The sequence below is a fragment of the Acanthaster planci genome, linkage group LG19 (assembly GCF_054643075.1).
Source record: "Acanthaster planci isolate LZ-2023a linkage group LG19, COTS_SCS, whole genome shotgun sequence".
Classification (NCBI taxonomy): domain Eukaryota; kingdom Metazoa; phylum Echinodermata; class Asteroidea; order Valvatida; family Acanthasteridae; genus Acanthaster; species Acanthaster planci.
The window spans coordinates 134,440-158,858 of NC_141795.1; the positions used below are offsets into that span (position 1 = coordinate 134,440).

A 24,419-nucleotide genomic window follows, 5' to 3' on the forward strand; every position below is an offset into this window, starting at 1 on the left:
GATGCAAAAGATGAGGCTGTTCATAACGCTAGCAATGACGACTAGGACAGACTCGATAACAGTTCCTTCTGCAGTCTTTTGTGAGCCCTCTGTCTTGTTTTTTTAATCAAATAATTAGGCGTCTACAAGATCAAGTGGAATTCAGAGTCACCCCAAAGTGGCCCTCCTTGTAGTTGTACCTTGTTTGTAGCGTTTGGGGCTATTCCCTTTTCAACTTGCAATGCAATGAAAAGGTATTAAATAAAAAGTAACCATAACAGCTCACACATGGAAACGTGTACATGTAATATCATCGCACCGCACCGCACTTGATGGGAGACATTTGCACATAAAGCTATCTGACATGCGCACTTTTCTACACGCGTTGAAGACGAGAGAAACCAAACCATATAATTAAGATCAAGTCTGAAGGTAGTAAATCTCCATATCGGGAACGTAAAGGAAGCCGACAGTAAATGCAATGAGGTGATGATGCACCCCAACCCCCAAAAGAAAAAAGGGGTAGGCTGGGGTATGGGGTGCATGTAAGGGGTCTAATGCTATCCATGCAAACTCCGTAACTATAGCTCTTTTGTGCGAACACAAGGGGCCATACAAAACCCACCACACAGGGCACCACCAACCTAAAAACGCATGAGCTTGGGACTCCATTTCCACCCACCGCGAGAAAATCTGTTTGTCTCCACACCTGACAATACTGTATTTAATTAATTAGCCCTAGCGGAGAGCAATTAGCCCCAGCTTTGTAGCTGTCATTCAATGGCCGGCTGGTTTGGGGTGCTGACCGATTACGGCTTATTTACCCCCCTCCGATAATCCCCTCCACCGGCCCCTTTGCGGTGCCGACTCTTCAGTGGAGTTTTGGGCTCAGGGTTTAGATTGACGGGCCACTGAACCGTGGCCTGACTGTACTGCACAAGACCGCGGGCCAGCCACTGAGCAGCGCTGGGCCAGGCCGTGCCGACGTGCATAATGGTGAAAATGGACGGCAGTGAAAACTGGTCAAAGCGTAGAACTCTGTTTCATGGCAAAAGTTTTGCCATGCGTCAAGTCTGGGTGCAACAATTAAGAAATCGATTTTTGCAAAGGAAAGCCCCTATGAAAGTATAGGCCCTACCGACAAAGTTTTTAACAATCACAGCATTTCTCCAAGTTTTCACAGTGAGATGTTCAAATTTTGTGAACTGCGGGCAAGACTGTACAGAGGGGCTGATCCAAACTTGAAATTCATTTTTTCATAATTTCATCAGATTTATTCGACAGGACATTCCTGACGAACAGACATTGAGAAGACCACGTGTTCCATTTGGATCGAATGTCGGTTGAGATATACAAAATGTTGATGGAGGCAATGTCGACCGAGGTTGCCACATTGCTATCAACCATTAGGCCGATATACCAGCTCCAAGGACCCCATGTTTTGCTTTACAAACTCGTGTTCTGACCTCTCTCGTGGTTTTCTGTGAGGCTGTTTACAGCTCATTTTGGATAGGATTTTGTGAAGATAAGTTCACGCAATCGCTTCATCTGGAGTTGATGAAGGGAGCGGGCTTCTTGCATACCACAGTACCTCGTGCTATGAAGCAGGTCGCGGGGCCGGGAGGTGGTGAGAGCTGGGCTACACTCCTTCCTGTGATAGGAGCATATTTCCCGGAGTTTTTCCGGCCGAGCTGAGTGAATCAATGTCGGTCGGATTAAGGAGCAATGACGGAGTTAATTGGGAAAGCTTACGATCGACGGAAAAGACTAGAGGGGTTTGGAAGAGAAACTAGGCCACACACACATTTTCATTTGTAGTTCGCGATTTTCTCTTGCATAACGAATCTTTCACTAAAAAGAATGTTTGGGCGAATAACCAAAATATTCATCTTAGAGATGGACAATGGTTATTATAAAAATGCTTGCTATTCCATCATATTTCTGACAGGGTATACGGCGTGTATTATCAATCAATCAAGGAAAGATGGGCCAGTCAATCATATCGTAATTGACAGCACACTCGACCTCAAAGAAACCTTTGCAAGAGAGCACTCAAGGAAGCGGCTCCACGTCCAATCTTCAGCCCCCTCCGAAAAATGTCCTCTTGGCTTCTATCTCTAATGCCCCCCCACAGTTCCTCTATGCTTTTTTTCAAGCATTCGGACCGTCCAGCAATTTGACGAGTAATTTCGGCTCCTTGAGAGCCTCAAAGGCCGTCAATATCCCTCTTTATTCCCTCATCAGAAGTTGCCATTCACGGCGGACAAAACCGTGGACTATGCCAAGTTGTCCGGAGTTAGATGCCCCATTGTGGTAGGTCCAAACCGCGGTCTTTGTACAGTTCCAACAATAGGTGGGTTACTGGCGAGACAGAGGGGAAAAACATCGCCTCAAACCCGGGCGGTGCATCACAGAGGGCCAGGGTTGAGAGGGAACAAAAGCCCCCAATCCACGGCCTGTCAGCTTGCATTAGGCCAGGCTTATTATGCTTGTATAAAGTGAGAAAAATAGATTGGGCGGAGGGGGGACTTATAATGGCAGACGAGAGCCCCGGCCATAGAGCTCGAAGCCCTCGACTGGTCTTCTGCGGCAAGCAGGGGGCCCCCGTGACACTCCTGGCCCGCACGCTGTTGATTTACTTAACGAGTGATGGGGATTTAATTGCGAGATGACGGCGGCCCACATCAGACGAAGTCGGCCTGCTCCCAAAGAAACACCACGTCAACAAAACAACTTACCACCCCGCTGAGCCCTTAGCTGCCAGGCCACGGGACGCCTGTAGTTGACAGGACCACACCATTACCCAGCGTGGGGGAGTCCCGAACAAACTTCCCACTCAATGCAACAATAATTACCGACTGACCACGTCTAATCTAAAAGCAAAGTCCACGTAAAGTCTGACTCTTATACTCCAATAAAACAATTGCAAAGCATTCCGGGATTCTGAAAACGATATTTCAGAGGAAAGAACCTAGCTCCAGCTACGCCAACCCCCTGTCGGTAATCAGCACGACTTGATTTGCGACATGTGTTGTCTGCACCGTATGACTCGGGCGGAAGTTGCCAGGGGACAGTCCGGTCATTTATCACCGAATTTCATCAACATGAGCGGAAACATGTACCAAAATACAAGGCGATTTTTTTTTTAAGTTGACAAAAAAATTCATCATCGTCGTGTCGAATGAAGTGGAGTAGAGTGAAATGAAAGATGGTGGGCTGGCGACCTTCGGTTCCTGCACGTTCTGCCTCAATCACCAGTCTTGAAATTCTGTAGCTTTCAACATGGCGGCGCTAATTTTGGCGGGGAGGAACGAGAGCAGCAGCCGTGAAGAGGTTATTGTGTCGTCTGATTTGCTCGTGTGCGTCTCAAAGAGATCTCTTTTCACGGTTCGAGGATGTTTACCCCAGCCCGCCCACGATGAAGATTCCTTAAAAACCATGACTACAGGTTTCTCTTGCACCGTTGCGATTAGCTTGAAAGGGAGAGGAAACTTAATTATCAGCACTGTGACATCGAATTGCGTTGCTCTTTATGTGAAACAAAGTACTCGTGTATTCAATAAAGAACTTGAGAGAGGTGACGAACCATTACAAAGTCATAGTGACAGGAACTGTATGCAGGTTTTGTCATTCCAATGAGTGAACAGTTAACCAAAGCGAGGCTTGAAGAAGTCCGATAGTGAAGCCTTGTTCAATATTAAAAGAACCCCAGGCTCCTAAACTGAAAATTGAATCTTACTCTTTGCCCGAGTCTCTTTTTCTTTTTAAGAAATAATGTGAGACATACGGCTGGTATTTCACACCAAACTGTAAAAGTGGCGAAATCATGACAGCAAACAACGAATTCAAAAACCTATCCACACCAAAGGCGAGGGATCCGTAGGAACCGTGATGGTCCATCGTTTTATCCGAAGGGCGCCCTCTGGTTAAGATTTGACCGAACCACGGGTTATTTTCTGGATTTTATACAGCCAGGGTACCACAGACATGCTTTTTTGGCCGCTTATTAAAGAAGAGCTCATTCAGCATGATGGATATGCATATGAATTTGAACAACAATAACAATACCGTGAAATGTATGGACACGAATAAGTTTTTCTCCCGAAAAAGTACAAGGTGCAGGTCCTGAACTAGATGGTTCTCCGGTGAGGCCATTGTACGGAGCTACATTTATCAAATCTGACAACCGGAAAGAAGCAAAACATATGTATTTCAAGCTACGGGAAACACAAAAGGCGAAAAAGTTCAGAGTAACCGATGAGGCGTGTGGGCAAGCCAGACAGGGAACTTTTTCAGGTCTGTCAGCTTCACTTTACTGGGCAGAAGGAGGGGAAATAGCAAAAACAACTTGTGGTGGTAAGAGTTATCAGAGCAGAAAGATAAATGCGCAAAACATTGAGCCTTTGGCACTTGGTAAAAAAATACCGCCTACTGAAGTATTTTCAAGCATTTTTTTTTCAGTCGTGGATATCGTATAGCGTTGGTCGCTTTCTGATTCTAGTAAAGTGCACAAAAGATAGATTTGTGACGTGCGTTTGCATAATCTAGGTATATGTACACATTTACCCAAAGTGTCTCTTCAAAAAAGTTAATTTGGTCAATGTGGTTCAGTCATTGAAGTCCATTTGAGACACAAATTTGTTGATTTGGGTTCAGATCATGACCAGGATAATTCATCAAAAACAAAATCCATGTGGGAAGTTAACAAGGTACAGCTCCGTGGTTAGACAAAAACATAAACGCTTTCAGGCGTGTTTATTACTTGAATGTTTTCTGTTATAATTTATGATTTCTTTAATTCCAATTCTTTAGACTACCTTAGATAATCTGAACATTGAAATCACTGTTCTACAGAATTCATAGCGAGTGGTTGTCTCAAGGACGGACTCAAAATGTGCAGCGGTTTATAACTTATAGGATCCTGTCTTGTCATTCGCTACTGTTTATCTCCACAATTGCCACAGTACCAAATCCAAATCATGTTAGATATTCTAGAGTCCACAGCAAGGTTGTCCCGCGGTTTCTTGTCGTCTGGCTGTCACACAGGCGGTTTGGACTCCAGTTGAATGGCAGGTCCCCTGACAGTGCAATGTAATACCACATAACGCCGACTTGACAAATACGACACGGGCTCAGGCGAGACTAGTTTGAGGTGTGGGGAAGATGCCTCCCGCCCAGCTTGTCCCGGGTCCCACCCCACGGTTCGACCGTGGCTTCGCTTATACAGTGCGATCTGGAACCCATCGCGTGCCGGCCGGTCTCAGCTTCGACTGACCCCACCTCCCCCTTCCCCTACAAACAGCGTCCAATATGCAGCCACACTTTCAGCGCGTCCCACACCCAGGCGCTGCGTTGCTAGCTCCGCCATGCCCGGACCTTGTTGCAAACCAATTAGGAGGGAAAGAAACCGAATCCAGGCGCAGGGAAGGCTGTAATCTACGGGCCAGCTGTGGGGATTTGAGTCCTGCCGCGACCTCGTCAACTGCTGCCGGCGAAAAAACAGCAAGCGATATTCGTTTGTGGTCGAGGCGGGCCGGCCGGCTGGTTCAGGGTAATGTTGATGATGATGATGATCATGACGGGTCTTCATGGACTGATTAATCTGCCGCGCAGAATGAACAAGCATGGTACACCCATTGACTAAATTTTCAATTTTCTGGGTCGTGTGAAAGCTTCAAAAGCTAGATTCTAGAGACAGCAGTCGTTTCTTGACTGAAGGGTGGATACATGTCAATCATTAATCTGACATAATGTTCTGATCATCATGAATAATCAATTTCATTTTTAATACCATTATACAGGAGGTTAGATTTCAACATTCGAGTCAGCCATGAGTGTTCACTCAAAGATATAGGAATAGTTTACATTGCAAAAAATCACATAGAAATTTACAGTCACCCTTGCCCCCTAGCTATATTTTATCCCACCACGTTTAAAATTACCCTTAATTAGTTTTGGAATTTGGAGGGAAATCAATTCCTTTTGGAAATGTTGACTGTTCTAATCATAAGTTTAATCCGATGTCATCGGCCAAGATCCGAGTCTGGTGAGTCCAGACGTTTCGACGATCATATCATGATTTATTCACCGGTAAACTTCTGAGGGTAAAAAACTCCTCCATTACAGATTGCCGTAAGTCCTGTGAGACGGGCCTTCGTCGTTTCCCAGCCCACGGGAGACGTAAGCATCATGCTCCCACCTCAATCACTAGAAAGGAGTTTATTTTTCCCCATTGCGGCTTGATAAATGATCTAAGGTTCAAACGACTCCCGACTCGACAGGAAAAAAAGCTTGTCCTTTATTCCCCATTTTCCTGGCCCCGCCACAAGAACTTCCCAACTATTGCCGCAACCAACAAAGAACACGATTGATTTGCCTTAATCAGGCTGTAATTTAAGTCAATTTCCTGGCCAAACAAGACGGCACAAAAGCACCCCGCTCGAGGCAGAGGGAAAATATCCCCTCACTCACGATAATAATATTTACGAAAAGTATACGTCTGATGGCCACCGACTCCACCGAAGGAAACGAAATGTGCGAGAAAGGGTCCGGACGTTTGTGCGGGAACACAACATCAAGCGAGCAATTTCACAGCTGCCTATGCAGTACATACATCCTTCCCTGCAACGCCGCGCCATATTGGGGCCGTTGAAACAGCAACACATTCGTTATGTCGTATCATAGTGTGCATGGTGCATAAGCCCATTGAGTTGTTTTAACAGGAAAGCCCAGAGCCTTGGCACACACCACCACTGCAAGCGGCAATAGCGAGGGTGATACCATTCACCGCCTGACATGCTTTGATGACTGCCGACGTTGCCCCATTATCTGTCAGCGGGCCTGTCACTCGCGCCTTCCAAGTGTCAATCTGGATCGCCCGGCGAACACCCCAGCTCGCTCACCCATTGATTGATTGATAAGGGATAAGAAAAAAAATCTCCTCGCGGAGTCTGGGCCTTTGAAGTCTACCGCCTAGGCCCAGTCAATGCCCCCTTTGGTCCCCACTCAACAAACCCCGGACGAAGGGACAGAAAAAAAAAACAGCCTGGCCTTCACAAAACGTGTCCAAGCAAACGTAGTTACCCCGTCGATGGCTGGGAACAGACTCGTTGTGCCATTCAGCTTCGGCGCGGGACGCTTTGTTGTCACACAGTAATTGCGATTATTGGAACGATTTATCTCCCAGAATCATTGCCCTTTTCAAAAGCCGTTTTTCAAATTACTCGAGCCACGTTATCAACAACAAAAAGCTGACATAAATCAGACAAAATTGACAAGTCTGACACTAAGTTGATTGATTACAGTCTAGCGCGCACGACTGGCTGTACGCCAAAGAGCATTTAGATCGAGCGCGGTGATTGGCTGGCTATTCTCAAATGACACTATCGGGTATCAATCATTCTGAGCCGGTGACAGCTAGTCGCGCAGCTTCACCAATCAGCACTCCCACCCAGAGCCGGCTGCCCACGCGATTGGCTGGCGGTACATTCCCTTCATCTCGGGTTGTAAATTCAATGTTTGACTTGAAGTGTTGTCGGCAAATTTGTGTTTTTGTGTGTTGTCTAGAGGGGCGGCACACACAGACCGGGCAAGCTTGTGCGGTTTTCAAGCCACTCACGATGCAGCAATGAATGTGTTTGATCGCCTGCAGCCTGCCAGCGCTTCGTCATTCTGAACTCGACAGTGATAGAACTCGCATCGTGTGGGATACTGCTGTTGCCGTAGTCCTGTTATCGTCAGCACAGTGTACATGTACGTTGGGTTATTACTCGACCAACATGTTAGCTTCGAGACCACTTATGCATACGGAATATCTGCAGCCTCTGGACCCTTTGCCCACAACGGTATGTACTGTCTATCTGATCCACTTACAACTCTCTACCTTAATGGAAAAATTTATTTGTTCCTTATTCCTCGCAACTGTTTCGAGTTGAAAGCATTTAACTCGCTCGACAATCGACACCATCTTCTAAATTCTCAAGACCAGTAAATTGCAGTTAAATCATAAGCGTCTCGTTTATGCTGAACACGTCTTTTGGCCGTGTCACGATCGCCAACACTTGGAACTTAAGCGCTAATACGACTTATGTACTGCATAATAAGGTATTAAAACACGGAAGGTTGTAAAGCTGTGCCACGATACGGGCACAATCACATGGCACATGCCTTTTAAACTTTCAAATTCAAACGACCAGATGTTAGATGTCGTTTGTTTACATCGACCCTGCAGGCTCCAACGCGAATATAGTGAAGTTCATTATTGAGCCGCCCCTTGAGAGAACTAAGTATTTGTCATATGCTTCCTTTGTTTGTTGCCCTGACATGAAACTCATGTGTTCTAACTCGTCTGTCTGTGTGGTGGAAGTGGTGTTTTCATCCGCGACAAATCAGACTGACTGCTTGCCACTTTGTCCTGATTTTCAGAGATACCGTGGGATTGTTAACGCAGGAATTTTTGATCTCTAATTAAAAGAAAGAGCTGGCTCTTCGAAATGTCACTGTTGCTGTTCCGACCAGCAGCGGCTTGGGCTATACCTGCCGCGATCACCCGCCTGCGCTCCCGTCTTGTGTTCCTCCGGATGCGCGTTCTACTTCCGTACTTTATTGTGTTTCCATGCAAAATCACAGGGGCGCCAGACCTGTAACTGTGCTTATTATGTATTGATTAAACGGTTTCTTCAAAACGTGAACGGGTGGGGGATGTGAATGGAGGGAGAATATTTTAAGCGATTCAGAATGTTCGGATTTACTTCTCTGACAGATTGTACGTGTATTCAAAATAACCTATGTTATTCTGTACGATTGAATTGTCAATGTCAAATGTCTTTTTATTTCTTTTTTGAAAGTGTGATAGTATTTCGGATGATTACCCTCAAACGAAACAATTCAAAGTGAAATGCCTTTGACAATTAATATGTTTTTCTATCTCTTTTGTGATTTGGCTCTAGAAAACTGATTGAAAAACATAAGTGAGACTAAATCTTTTCTTCCTTATTTTCATATCTGCAGCTGGACGCAAAGAAGAGTCCCCTGGCATTGCTTGCTCAGACGTGTAGCAGCATCGGCAAGCCAGACCCACCACCCAGCAGCAATGATGCCAAGCCAGCAGCAACCCCCATCGGTCGCCACTCACCCTCTGGTAAACACTCGCCAGAGAAGGCGTCCACGGCCGCCGGTCTGCCAGAGTCCAGCTCGGGGTTCAAGCCCTACAAGCAGCCCGAGAAGCGCGAGGGGGACGCCCAGGTCATCAAGATCGGCTACGGGAAGGAGAAGAGGGAGGCAAAGTCGCCGCCATCCTCCAACTCCCCGCGCTCCCCACCACTGAAGGCCAAGACGGAGCCGGCCACCACACCCACGTCCACCCCGGGGAGTATCGATGCCAGCACCAGCCAATCCGGCCATTCCTCGTTGAGCGATGGCAGCCACAAAGACACAGTGACCGTCACCAAGCCGACCGCGCCCGTCCAGGCAGCCCAAGTTGCGCCCTCTCATCTTCACCATTCCAGCTACCCGGGACATTACAAGCACGGTCTCCTCACCCCATCACACGCCGGTCACTGCGGGTGTCCCTCCCAGGTTGTAGGTCACATGCCGTACTACCCCGACCCTGCTGTCGCGGCACGTGACCCCGTGAGTGTCCACCCCCTTAAGCACGATGTGAACCCCCTTCTGGCGGCCACTGCTTCCCCCTATACCGCCTACGCCAGGGTCAAGACAGCGGACGGAGGAACCACCCTCATGCCCATCTGCCGGGACCCGTATTGCACAAACTGCCAGAGTGCCCAACACTACCAGACAGGCACTCCATCCGGGTGCACACAATGTAGACATGACACTTTCGCTTTGAATACTCCCCTTCCGATCGCTCTACCGCTCCCGGGGAGTATGTCCCCCTACCTCAGCAGCAGTGTAGCATCCAGTGTCCACCAGACACCCTACCTGTACCCCCACTCCATCACCACCACCTCGCAAGAACACGGACACGTCTGTAACTGGGTCTCAGGGGCGACCAGTTGTGGTAAGCGGTTTGCCAGCAGTGAGGAGCTATTGCAGCATCTGCGTACGCACACCATGACCAACAGCGAAGTCCCCACATCGTCGGCTCTTAGTGCGACGCTTGGTGCTCAGCTGAGCGCCTACTATATGCAATATCCCACGGCAGCTGCCGCCGCTGCCGCCGCTGCTTCGTTTGGACTTCCCAAGCCAGGCTTCCCTACTCCGCTGAGTCCAGTTGGTGCCATTCGTTATCATCCGTACTCCAAGACCCCGTCACCGATCGCGGCACTCCCCGGCCTACCGACGGGTGCGTATTATTCACCGTACCCCCTCCACGACATCAAGTCTAGATTCGCAACAGCCGGACTTCCACACTAAGAACACTAGCGATCAGTGATTCTCAAACTTACATCCAACTCACTTCTCGGGTTTAAAAGCAAGCCACTTGTGTTTCCCTTTGCCACTAAATTGACTCTGTAAAGGTACATGTGTCACCATGGTCTACAGTACAATGTGAAGCTGATGGTCATCGGGTAGTTGACACAGTTGATATACAAGTTTGTGTATATATTTTCTACCATAAAGTTAATATTGTATAGCGTTCATTTGTAAATTTCAAATACGTATTCAAAGAATGATTGTATTTGTCAAAAATGTACCTATGAATCACGAGACAGCTATACATGTATTTCAGTTTGATCGGTTTGTGCATAAAGAAAAAACATGCCATTCCTTATGGAAGATGTGCAAATTTGGGAGATGGCTGATGAAATGGTTCATCTACGAAGTTAAACAAGAAAACAATATGAAAGTGTTGTCTCTAAATAATGAAATCGCTAAGGCATAATAATTGTACTGTCATAGAATTTGGCCTTCATGGTTTGGGGTTCGATTTGCCAATCGTTATCTGTTGTTCATTATACTCCAAAGTCAAACCATACCAGCATGTGATTTTAACGGAGGAGAATCTGTTCTCTTAATCTCTTTGTAAATTCTTGGTTAGTGTTACTTGTGACATTGTCGAGTGGTGATGTGTTCCCTCAGTGCGCTATCGGACCACTACATGCATATACACACAACATGTATTTCCTCACATGAAGATTCTAACAACTCGAGCAATGCGAGGGGTGATAGCACACACTTGTCAGCAACCTTAGTCATCATATTTTCCCCATCAATAATCGTGTTTATCTCGATTCTTATACGCTGCCCGTTCAGTTGTTGAGTCCCTTCATTTCCACAGTTTTCAACATGTTGACTAGTGCACCCGAAAGGAAAACAGAGAAAGTACCCGACCCCAAATCTTCCGCTGGTTTGTAGGAATGGCGCACTTGATAGGACCGGGGTGGACCCGAGGTGCTACTAGTATACAATCTATCATCGCGGGGTTGTCGAGTCGCTTATAAATTACACGCTGTCCGATGCAGTGATAAGGCGCGCTTCCAGACCCCCCGATGATTTATGGTATCCGTTCATATTCACCGTTAGCAATTTATAATTCTCTGCCAGTCAGCATCCACGGGAGAGCCAATTTCATTGTAATGTCGAGATGTATTTTTTGCAACGGACGGAAAGAAAAATTGCCTATGGGGGGGGGGGTAGCTGCTCATTGTTAAAACGGTTCAGTACGTTTGTGAACTACGTGTTGGATAGCACGTTCTCTTTAGGGGGAAGAAACTTTTATCGATGTTCACAATGTTGATTTTTTTAAAGCTTTTCGTCAAGTACTCGTCTATTTCGTTCTTTTTGCCAAGTTAGGAATATTGTTTTCCGAAATCGGATTTCATTTTTGTTAGGTATCATTGCAGTTGTACATACTCCGAGTGTATGTTATTTTATCATTAAAACAATTGAAAAGGTTACATGATTTGAGATTGTGAGTCTATTATTTCATTGTAAACGTTTGATGAATCATAAACACCAAACTTATTCGCTGAACCAGTTTTCCTTATTCAGGTATTTCATTGCGCTTCAGCAAAACGATCTTGCCTTTGGAAGAAGTCTCTGGAGTCATTTTTTTCGGCCAGCCCGCTACACATGTAACAACGGAATTTCTTTTGTTTTCCTGTCGAAAAAGATTCATTATCAGGAAAGCAGCCGATGTTTGCGCTGTAATGGGATCCTTGTAACGACTGGTTCATCAGCCTGAAATATCTGGATTGGTGTCTAGTTTAGTGGCATCAAATACATGTAGGCCTACATTATGTCTTCTGCCTGCACTGTGTTCGGTTCACGCGAATCAGAGTGGGTCAAAACATACAGGCCCTATGACAAATATGTCTCCAACCACAGCCGTGACAGCTGTAGCACACAGATTGCCAGCTTCCGTGGAAATTTAGGTGTCAACTTTGTGTGATGAAAAAAGGAGTTGGCGAGTCTTGACAAAGTGCAGGTTACGCTTTTCACTTGCATGCAGTTGGTGACGCATCGCCCTACTCGGAACTTAGTGCAGGATTCTTCTGACCGGCCTACACGCTTAAAGCAAAAAAATCAGATCACATTAGCTTCATTCTCTGCTGTTAGTTTGCACAGTGTTTTATTCAGGCACGCTCGCCCAAATTGACTTTGAAATAGCTTTCAAAGCAAAGTAACTTGCAAAATAGATATAAAGAATGCCGTTGGGGGGGGTTGTAAAATTCAAAAGGTACATGCACACCTACGCTGCCGCTTTCACACGTTTTACATGTACACACCGTGACACAGCAACCAAGAAATAGAGCCACAGACACGGAGACTCGATTTGGACAAAATAAAGTGGGTATTCTCGTTCTTTTTTCTTGGGGGGGGGGGAGTTGGCTCGCGCAAGACAAGATTAGAAACACCCACTGAAGAGACTGAAAGGTATGCAAGGCAACCAAACTGGATATAGCTAAAGCAGGTTTCACAGGTCAGTTGGACGACTGATTCCAAAAAGCCACTTGCGAGTTAAATTTGAATAAATTCTGATACAGTGTGTTATCCGAGTGCATAGAAACGTAACAATTTGAATTCCCCAGACTAAAGACACTGTTGCTATACCTCGTGATTCGGGGCAAGCTTTTGCATAGCAACCACCATCTCTGGAATGGACTGGTTCCTTTGTGCACTTCTTTTGGAAAATGGTGAAGCAACGCCTTTGTACCTTTCCCTTAGACAACACAAGACTTAAAACAAGTAATGGGCATACGGACAGGAAAACAGCGAGGAGACCCGATAGGTTGTAGACGGATTACATTTCACTCTCAGAATAAGATGTAATCATTGTTTTCTTCAGTTTGTAGCAAAGGAAACCACAGTATTACACTCTTTAAGTTTAACATCAAGTTCATTCCCATATCTAACACCACACTGAAATGGACTGTTTCTGAAAAATGGTGTTCTGTTTTGTTTCACAGAAAGATCACCTCTTAATGAACGATGTGTCCCGTGTGAATGAACAAAGGCTGTAAATGAAAATAGATCATCAAACACTTGTGGGAGTATGTTGTGAACATATTTAAACATAAATACGCCCGGGTGGAGATGATAAAGATTATGCAGTTTTCAGATATTTAGTCAACCAAATGGAGTAGTATGATCAAGGTAACCTGCATTGCTAACAAAATAAACAGCTTTCTTCTGCAAAGCAGCGAGTTTGTTAATTAAGGCCATGCGCGGCTGACAACGCTCCAAATGAAATTAAGCCTTAGGCTAGGTCTATTGTCTATGCGTCTCCACATATTTCTAATGGAGCGAAGACCTAGACCTAGCTCTAGACAACAGATTTGGATGCAGCCTTAGTTTAGATATGGAAGAATAAGAGAGTCATACAACGTCAACAGAACAGAATCAGGTAAAAATAATTATATTTCACACGATTTATGACCCCCAACATTTTTGAAGATTTCACTGCATTTAACTTCAATGTGGTTATTCCAAGAGAGATTGTCATCTATGTAAAGGCCAAGGAATTTAATAATTTTGACCTGTTTACGGACAGTGCCATCAAATATGAGAGAAACTGTGGAATAATAATGGTTCTATCTCGGGGAACTCGATAGTTTGCTCTCAAGATTGATGAGAATCGTATGAAACAAACTGCTTTCTATTTGATAAATAACTCCTGAACCAATCCAAGGTCAACCCTCGTACACCTAAATGGTCAAGTTTATTAAAGAAGGATGTCATGATTTACAGTATCAAAGGCCTTGAACTTTTCTAATTGCATGGAGACTGGCTATTGTATAAAACCGTATCACTGTCAGCAAATGTGTGTGTGTACCTTTCGGTGAGCTGCATTCGATCGTTAAATTACATGGTTCCTCACTTTGGTTCCTTCAACATCGACATGGTAATAAAAGGGTTCTAGGTGAAATACATCCGTTTGCCGCTCGCAATGCACATCTAATTAAACAGACCACTTTGTGATATGCGTGCCAAAATACAATGGCAGCGGTGCATCTACGCCATAATTATGCGGCACGGAAAGACCGTATGTTGAACAAGTGAACAGATCGGGTTTTTTTTTTTACACCTTGTATGACTGTCTCCAACATAGCGTTCAACAATGTTACAACAGCTTTAGAGCATCAGATCGTCAGTCCCCTGTCGACAGAAGTAGTATGGTGCGTAGAAAGTTCGCATTACAACATGTTCATGCATTATACAGATTCTATGAACAATTACAAAACTAACACGCGACACTGCTTGCGGATATTTTATGCACGTAACTGAATTAACATCATCCCAGGAACGCGCCGAATTACATAGGGGGCGCTGTTTGTGTAAATAAATGATGTCATCGATGGGATTAAGATCCGGCGAAGAAAATGACCTCACGGTCGAGTCATTCTTGGGCAGTGACAGAGTTTTTCAAAAACGTGGAGCTGTGTGGGAGGTCAAGGCGGGACGATGGTGTGAGCTCTAATTTGATAACGGATTAAACTTATCAAAACCGATTGGACTTGCAACCGACCACGGTTTAATCCGCCCTGACATCTCTCGAGTGAACAGGGGGTTAAGGGGACACAGAACAGCCATAAGTGGCTCAAATACAACATGTATAGCTTATATAGAATATGCAGAGATGCACTCGGTCCAGGCAGGAAAATATAGACTGGTTTCGTTAGGCTTTCTCAGTTGAGAGACAGCATCTGCCTGACACAGTTTTATTGGTCTGGCTTGTCCCACGCCTCCTGCTCTGAATGTTTCCCTGTTCTCCCTCAGTCATATGGGATGTTTGTAAAACGATGCATCACAGACAGTAGAACACAACTGAATAACAACTGCTCAATTAAAACCAAACCTAATTCATCTAATAAGCGCATCTCAACCACCCAAACACGCACATCTTCGCGAAAACCTGAAATCGTGGCCTATGCTATACTTTTACTCTCTATTGTTCACGCTCTTTTCTGGAAGACCTTCCGTATGTTTTGCACCCGATAATATCGTCAATCGTGGGCAAATTTAGTCCATCACGGACCCTACTGAACTCTAACTTCCACAAGTTGAATGTAAATTCAGATTTGTTCTTGGTAAGAGGCGTAGTTCTCACCAAATTCGTAAGAATGCAAGCCGGTTCGAAACAGATTTGATTAACAAACGCCATCAGTTTAAACATGTATTGTATATCAGCAAAGACCATTCAGAATAATGACGCTGCATATTGTATAATTTTTTATGTACTTCCACCACGGACAAAACAGAACTGTTCAAAAAGCATCAGAGCAGGTGTTACAGTATTTTAATAATAATAATAATTATTATTATTATGATAAGTTTTTCTTCACTGCTGTTTGTGACGATTGCTTCTGATTGGCATCTGGAGATAAGTAACCGGTCCATTCTCCAATGAGTATTTATCTTGGCGTGCAGCTTCAGCGTTCACAGGAAGAGTGGTTTGTGTGTCGTTAGCGGAGGCCGGCAACAAGATCTATTAATATCCCTGTAGAAGTCAGATGTCGCTTGTGAGGCAGTTCAGCACTCGGAAATCATTTGATAAATTACACCTGCAAGCACTCGATATCCACACTTTCAGGTCTTGGAAATACAACTACAGTACAAATAATTCTTGTCACATCTGTTGAAACTATCTTTCCTTCGACGTTTTTGTTTTTACCCGCAAATGAGCGTTGACAAGTTGATAGAACTTTTGTTACTGTTTTAATTGAGATCGGTTTGGCTACATTGCCTTGAATCTTGACAAAAGAAGGCGCGGATCCAAGACCAATTAAGTTTTGGACAGGCTTTGAAAAATATCTCTGGGATGATTGATTCATTCAATGAACGATGTATCGTTTCATGCACCACTGTTTTTTATAAACATGACCTGTCTGCCTCGTCCACTTCAAACAGATATTCCTCACCGATGACACATTCATTACGACTGGCTTGTCTCACCATTGTTGAACTTTGCGTAAGGTTCTTCCGTTTTTTGTTTGAAATCTATCTTCATTTACATGTACACTCACTGCTCTGAAAGTATTCACAAACCAATCATTTTTGGATAAGTTGCATATACTCTGCATGTAGAACCCCAAATGACATATAATCGTTTCGTACAGTTACGGAAAATGTCACTGAATCTGACCAGCTGACAGCTCTATTGGTGAAAATAAATCGAAATGAGAATAATAATGCACCCAACAGGAATGACTTCAACTGATATATCGCATCTGCACTGTCCATTCCATTCAGAGTAAGTAAGCATGGACCGTAACTTGGATCCATGTTGTGCGGTGCCGGTCATAAAATTCTCAGCATCATGCATAATTCCTGCTTCTGGTTGTATTTTTTTCGTTGTCAAAGACAATTCCACTCTAAATGTTTATCTATCTGGTTCTTAATACATGTACTTCCTTTTAGGCCATAGCCGTGTTTGGGGAATATTCTAATTAATAGGTCAAATAAAAAGACTACATTATTATTTTTATGACAGGGCATAGCATTCTTACATATTTTATGACTGGATTCTTGATTAAAAAATTATCTCCACACGTTGAGTTCCCACGCGTTCATGCGCACGTTCCAAGCAGGCATTCGAACATGCTAGCTGAACAAAACAATATCCGAAATTTCGAATCTAAAATTGGGGGATTTAAAGCATTCAGCCTCGTTCACTATATTTTTGATTTTTGAACCCTTAAAAATTAATTGCTCCGAAACAAGTATGTAAGTGGTGCACCATCTATTTCTTTTTGTTTCGGATGGAAGATCGAATTTAGCACCCAAGAATTTTCTCAAAGTGAGCGACGCACAATACCTGAGAACAAGGTTTTCATCCAAGTTTTGTTGCGACATTCTCCACTGCGCACCACATGTACTGGTGAATATTTTTATTTGCTATACAATGTGCAGTATATGTTTCATCAGGGTAGAACATAGGGCTTACAAGATTTTTTTTTTTAGTTTAAGCATAAAAAAACTGTATTTACAATTAGAGCACCCTATTTTCTATCTACGGGATACTTAATTGTAACTGGTTTAAAGTGCTAAATATTTCAATCGGATAAATGAAATTAAGTTGGACTGAGACATTACAAGGATATTGTTCGGCCTTGACTGAAGACATACATGTAGATGAAAAAGAAACGAGAAGAATTTTTCAGATCCAATATGCATGGCCTTTCGTCTAATATCGGTACACTTTGATTCAATCCACTCCTAATGAGTCTCCGGATATAATTCCATTTGCAAGAAATCATAGACAAAAACCATTTAGCTGGGCAAAGAAAATTAGGAAGTTCGGGACCGGGTTGAGGTAAAGCGTACATTGAACCTTGGCAAGTCTGGGAGGCTCGAGCCGCCGTAAAGTAGGTGGGATCTCTCCAGGGCGGAATCTGCCCGTTGTGAGGCCCATATTGTTTCCCGGCAAAATCTTTTTTTTTAGATTGATCATCTTTCCTAGCTCACTAACCCATGACATCAGGAGCCTGGGATGCGATGAGACACACTCACAATGATCGCTTCTTCAATTTCGGGTTGGACATCCTCACCCTTTCACCTGCGTCAGTGTAACTCCATCAAACGGGAGTGGGGGGGGATCGGAGTTATCGCCGATTCGTGCTCCATATTAAAGTCCGTCCGCCATATCCACAATAGAAGCGGGGGATTGTTTGCAAGTTCGCTCCGATCTATAGGCTGCACTCAACACGGGACAAAAAGTATCGATAAGATCTCGTAGCCGGGAGCCGGCCGAGAAACCTGGGGCAAGACCGAGTTAATTCTCGCCGGGGACTGAAAGAGATTTTGTAGCCGGTGTAGGGGGGTATTATTATCAACCCGCGGATTGCAGGTACGGGGGTTTGTCGGACAAGGACAGGTGAATGCAGTGTTATCTTTGCGATCTTTTTATTGAGAAATTTTCACCGACAAAAGGCTGGCTATTCGTGCATGATTTAATAATCGCGCAAGTTGCGATAACACGCGAGTGGCGGTTGAGAATTCGCCTAAGTGACAGCGCCCCACGCTCTCCCTGATCAAAGTCACTCCGTCCACAACTTCTGCGGAATATCACCAGCATTTGGTTACAAACTTTTGTTATCCAATACATTTTCCTGTAACTTACAATACCCTTAAATTTTGCTGACTACAAAAACACCATCAATCACTTGGGCTCTGAAACAAAATCGATTTTAAAAGCTTTCGACATGGGCGCAAGGTCGCCAGCCATAATGGACAGGTGGATATTGGAGTAGCGAACAACAGACAAACAAACTCTATTGTACAAAGTACAGACAACGATTGCATATCCATTTCCTTTCATTAGCCGTGTCCGTTTAAGAAGATCACCCCGCCGAATCGTGCTATACACGGCCAAAGGTCAACATATCCTACCTTATCAGCTTATTACACGTAAAATACAAGTACTTTGATATTTAATTTCCTCCATTTTTTGATCGTTTGGCATGTAATTAATAATAAAGCATTAGCAATTGCCGACTCATTTCATACCTGGTTAAAGCATGCACTGGGTTGGGGTTACTTGGTCAGCAAAAGACAAATGTGATCAGAGCAGCGATACAAAAACCGGCCCAAAATATTGTACTTGAAACCATTCATTTTGCCCCAAGACCCCCAAGTGTTTATCTTGTAAAGCCCTTATCGTTTTAATTGCGTTGTTTGTCTTGCAATTCCGACTTGTTATCTATTTGTACTTCGCAATAACAGCTTTTAAAAGGGGGCCGCTATAAATCCAATGACTGAAGACGTCATTGTAGATTTCCAAAAAGTCAGGAGGTATTTATAGGCTTTTGTTACTGACTACTGTTACAGAAGCACTACGATCTGACCAAAATTTTGATAACCCCAGGGGGGGGTGACAAAATAACTGGACAAATTAAATTCTTCTTCTCCGAGGTGGCAGCGGTAATCAGCGGAGGGGGGGGGAATATCCTTAATGGATGGCGGAATAGTTATACCATGATGATAAACAATAGCAGGCAATAGTCTTGGGTTGGGCTTGATGCGTGATTAATGGCAGACAATGAGTCCAAAGTGTTGAGCGTGTGGGTTTAGCGGGACAGTCCGGGCATGCCAATAAGCTCATTAGGGCAATTTGTTTCCCGTAATGAGGCCAGATGATGGGCCATGCCTGGGTATCAAAGGCGAAGCCAGGCGGAGGGTGGGTTGCGATAGCTGCCGTTATTAATGACCGCCCGCCGAACTGATAGGGAGACCCCGGACAACAACGGAGCAAAGGAAGACACGAGGGCCATCCACGGGACGTGAAATGTGGTCGATAGACGGTCTCCCCACTTCGGCGAGTGAATTACTCGGTTTAAAGTGCCACTCCAGGGGTCTGGATGTTACTTTCGTGTTTGAAATATGGTCCAATTGTACGGAGCTACCAAGCTAGTAGATCCTTGTCTAGCAATAGTCCAAATAGGCGTTGTTGAATGAAACTAGGTTATGAATAGAATTTTTATGGGGGTTGAAAGATAAATTCGGGTCTCAGTGGGTCCTACGCGGCTAAAGTGTTCATGGGACACGCACAGCCTTTTGGGAAAAACGCATTTTGTTAACGGCTACGGCCATTGACTGCCAATGGTAAAACCTAGAGCCATAGCCGCAAGATTGCTCATCCAGGTGCGAAACCTTGAACAGACTGAAGAACGACACGCGTATTACATACAATAATTATACGCCTTGGTTGGTTCCATGACAAAAGCGTGTAAGCCCTATATGGCGAGGGTATGCGAAGCTTGTAACAAGATATTACTGCTCTCAGTCTCTGATCTGAAAGAGACGGCAAATATACCGCCGGTATCAGGCGTTGACTACATGAAATTCGTATTGAGTCTGTACCCCTGTGTAACACAGAAGTCCCCAATACAGTTCTGTGTCTCATACTTCAAAAGATGGTTATGACAGATGAGAATCATGTATGCAACGTAGACCGTTAAGTCAAAAGGTGTCTCTTGCGGTCACCAGGTTAAAATCAAGCGCACCAAAATTCAATAGACAACCCATATTTCTCTCACCGGACACTTGGTCGAACATAGTGTCGGCCCTTAATTTACAGCGGAGATACTGTAAATCACGCTTGCGTTTTGCTAGATTGGGGCTACGCGGGAAGACCAGATGTCGGCACATAAGCGCACAATTTAGAAAAAGGTCCCAATGCCCAATCACCTTGACCAACAAGCCAACCGAACCGCTTCCCCCCTAATTCTGCTTTTCATGCCTTTTTTTCGCCTGTCTTGCTTTCCCCCAGTTATGAGAACTCTATGGCTTTCTGAAACAAGCCGAGCGTTTGACATATCTCCATTCTCCGGATGAAACGGCAGGAATTTCTTCCACTTCGGCGGCTGTAGGATTGCAACACCTTTTATTCAATCTCGTGTCATCGATGAAATTTTCTCTTCATCTCGGTTGTTTGTCTCCTGCGTTGTTTTTTCCTGATTTTGTTTTTGTATATTTCGCTTTTATTAAGTGCGATATAGACGAGAGATTAGAGATGTGACCTTTTCCATTGGACGATGTGCGTTTTTCTGGGCTTTTTTTTTTTTCGACTGTAGGAACCGAGATCTTGCCGCCGGATCCCGGAAAGATGACAAGCCAAGGCAATTTGAAAAGGACGACCGTATTATTTTCCCCGGCTGCAACCGTAACAAACCAATAAAAAAGGAAGCGTCTTGAAAAACTAGTGAATAAAAAAAAAGCTTTCAAAGGTGACAACTATGTGGAATCGTGAGGGGGCGGCGGGTGGAAACATGCCATGCCTGACCCGAGGCAGCGGGGTTAATTGGAAAAAAAACATCGCGTCAAATTTGACAAATTTATTTTTGAAATAAAAAAAAAACTGCGGTGTGGTAGAGCTTCGGGCATTCATTTATGAGGGGAGATAGATTTGCGAGAGCGGTCCAGATAGACTGGCCATTAAACTGCTTGATTACAAAATGAAAAGGGAAATACATATCTGACAGGAAAGTCTGGCAGAAGAAGTTTGGGGTCTGACCACTGTTAGACAAGCAGTACATCGCCTTTGGAATTTACAAGAACAGAAATTAAATTAAGATGCAGCAAAACATGGAAGAATCTTGTTGAAACCTAGACGTCTTAATGATTAAGCTATAAATGCTTTAAAGGCTCGAAAAATCTGAACAATAATTTGCTGTGGTGCGACTACCGAGGCTGTCTTTTTTTTATTTCAGAATGGTAGAAGTTGAAGACGAAACTACGGATGCTTGAAGTATGAAGAGTGCCAAAATTTATGTTTGTTATTAGCTGGCCTGTTCTTTGTTAATATATTCTGTATAGGTCTAGGCGAGTTTGACGGTTGCAGAAATCACGCTCGACGCAAGAAATGGGAAGAGTGTATTTTTGATCAGTTGCCAGTTTTGTCTAACTTCATACAATTTAGCCGGCACCGATCGATGTTCAGGCGCAGTTACAATATGATTTATGATCACCTTAACTATTTTTCTCTCTTATGAACAGTCAATATCGTTAATATCATAACAAACTGTGACCGAAATGATTATCTGAATCCATCAGAAACATCTGGACGCTGAATGTCAATTCTCTCTAATTAGTCTTTTCCAACAAATATTTCGTATTTTCCTTTTTTTTTATGAACTGGGTCAAACTTTGTCTTCAGATCTGACGGCTTTCCATCTCTGCTTGATGGCCAGCGGCCTTTTCTCCAATTATTTTGCCGGTGCCTTCGATTTGTCCTTAAGCCGGCCGACGCGCGAGGCAAATCCGGCTGACAGTCCGGGCGAATGGAGGCATTCATCAGGGTGGATTTTTTTCTGGGCCGCTCCGCTGCGCGGCTGGCGGACTTTTCAAAGGCAGAATTCTTGTGCCCGCTGACGAGTCCAGCTCATAATGAAGAATCCAGCGCGGTCGGCTGCACGGGGATGGTGCCTTGGTCCCAATATTATGTCTTCACTAGTTTCATCTCACTGGTGTTCGCTGTATCGATTTCTGTGTCGGGGCCGCAAACTCCAACCAGTTTTGCATGATATTACAGTCCGACTTCCATACTCCATCGGACGCTCGGAGGTCTTGACCCCATTTAAGCCACATGATTTTAGGATTTCTGAATATAGAAGATGCAGTCACGTTACTGGGCAAACCTTAAATGGTCCTCTTATTTTTCCCGTGTTATGTCAACGCATCCCCCAAAAGGATAGGACACGCCTTTTTTACGGTTTGGCATTTTCATGACATTTTTTAGTCCAAATGTAGCACGGTAAATCCGTCTCGACTCTCTCTAAAGTCTAAAACGCATATCTTCCCGAAAATACATAGGCCCTGGATTTCCCAGCTTTGTCGAACTCCTATCCGATATGCGAATGCCCCTTAAAATAGGAGGAAAATGACACACCGTGAGAAAACAAAAAACGATAAACTCACCCGGTGACATGACTGCAACAGTGTCTCGGTCACAAGGAGAAATACGTCGAGATTTTGGATCGTGTTTTTACCGTTCCATGGGTAAACCATGTGTTCCACTTGACTGCATAAAACGAAGCAACGGCTCTGTTCGATATCAGAGTTTTGTATTTGCACTGAATAAGCGAAAACAGTGACATGATGAGCATAATCCCTATACAAAATAACAGTTATTCATAATGTGGACTTTTTAAATTAATGCTTTCGTGAAATTCCAGAAATTTCGAATTTGGCACTGATGCACGGTTTAGGCATATGCGATATAGATCCACTTCTCTCCCGGCAGTGGGTGTGTATTACATATTTACATAAAGCCCGCGCCGCCGATCAATGAGGAAGGAAAGCTCGCTGGTCCCTTACCCGGAAGTGCAATCGATACAACGGATGACACAGACCTTTCAATGGCTGGTGTACCTGTGGGCTCATTGGTACCCGACGGCGTTTTCATCGATCGAAGGAAAGAGATCGGCCTCCGAATGTCCAGTACACAAAAGTTCGTTTTTACACAACACGCTGGGAAACTTACTTTAAAAAAAGCTACAATCGTGGTTCTGGAGGATTTTTTTCAAAGGGATTTAAAGCGGCTTCGGGCTCATTCAACATGATAATGGGGGGGGGGATATCAAAAGCCTATTTATTTGATAAATAAATATACCGATTACCTTTTTCCCACTCATCTAAAAGGTATTCTATAGTAAAAAAAAATCGTCAGGAAACAACAGCCTCGTGCTTATTCGACATGATGTCCAAGGAGAAAAATATCAAAAGCCTTGCCCACACACAGTCCCCACATCCTTACTTTTATTTCGTGGTGTTGCCTTCATAGGATTTTGGTGCTAATATTTGATTCAAAAATAGATTTTTAACATTTGATTTTAAAAAACCTGTCAGGGGGGGGCAAGTTGTTCCCCCTCCCCCTCTCCCGCTGGATACTCCACCGAAATGAAGTATTTCAAAGAAACTTTAAGTGAACAGATGAGAGATTATGAAAACAAGTCTGCCCGGATAGACTGAGGGTTGCAGGTATACACAATGTGTTGAAGGCCAAACGAATCATAAAGCTTAAAGATTTTTCAATAAGTGAAATGAAAAGAATGACTAAAATAAAAGACGTGGCGTCGATCTTGCTTTTGATGATCACGAGATAAAAGGAGCCCGATTCAAGCAAAGAGTTATGACAGCCAATGCCTACTTCTTTGTTCTTAGGTAATGTTGAGTAGCAATAGCGTGTTCTACTGGCTTAACGCTGCCTGCCTTTTGCTGCCGGCCCTTGAATAGCGTTGGTTTCCCCCATCGCTCGAAATTCTCGTTCTTCGCTAATCACATTACGATTACAGAGTCCAGGCTGATTAAAAATTACGACGCTGAGTTGAGAGCACGAAACGAATTACATGACAGGCCCTCCATACAAATTGTAATTAGTTTATCACATGCCGACTTTTCCTCTTTAAATTTTTTGTAGCTCGTATTTTTCGGAGGTACATTTCAACATTTTCAAGCATCATCAAATTTGGAGGGAAAGCACAGCAAGCCAGGAACACTAGTTGGGCAGTGTTAAACCAGCCTGGGGCCAGTGTACTTTG

The 24,419-nt window shown here is 44.2% G+C and overlaps 1 protein-coding gene across 1 annotated transcript; it reads left to right on the forward strand.

The window, feature by feature from the left end:
• Nucleotides 1-7,576: 7,576 nt before the first annotated feature.
• On the forward strand, nucleotides 7,577-11,842 carry LOC110973393 (zinc finger protein 703-A-like). Its single transcript, XM_022224209.2, has 2 exons — nucleotides 7,577-7,823; nucleotides 8,989-11,842. Exons 1-2 carry the CDS (start codon nucleotides 7,611-7,613, stop codon nucleotides 10,351-10,353), a joined length of 1,578 nt encoding a protein of 525 aa, XP_022079901.1. The 5' UTR covers nucleotides 7,577-7,610; the 3' UTR covers nucleotides 10,354-11,842.
• Nucleotides 11,843-24,419: the final 12,577 nt, after the last annotated feature.

Bases quoted from the DNA above. Each gene is read 5' to 3' on its own strand.
- LOC110973393 (XM_022224209.2), top strand. From the start codon at position 7,611: ATGTGTTTGATCGCCTGCAGCCTGCCAGCGCTTCGTCATTCTGAACTC. The intron at 7,824-8,988 runs GTATGTACTGTC...TCATATCTGCAG, and splicing joins TGGACCCTTTGCCCACAACG to CTGGACGCAAAGAAGAGTCC.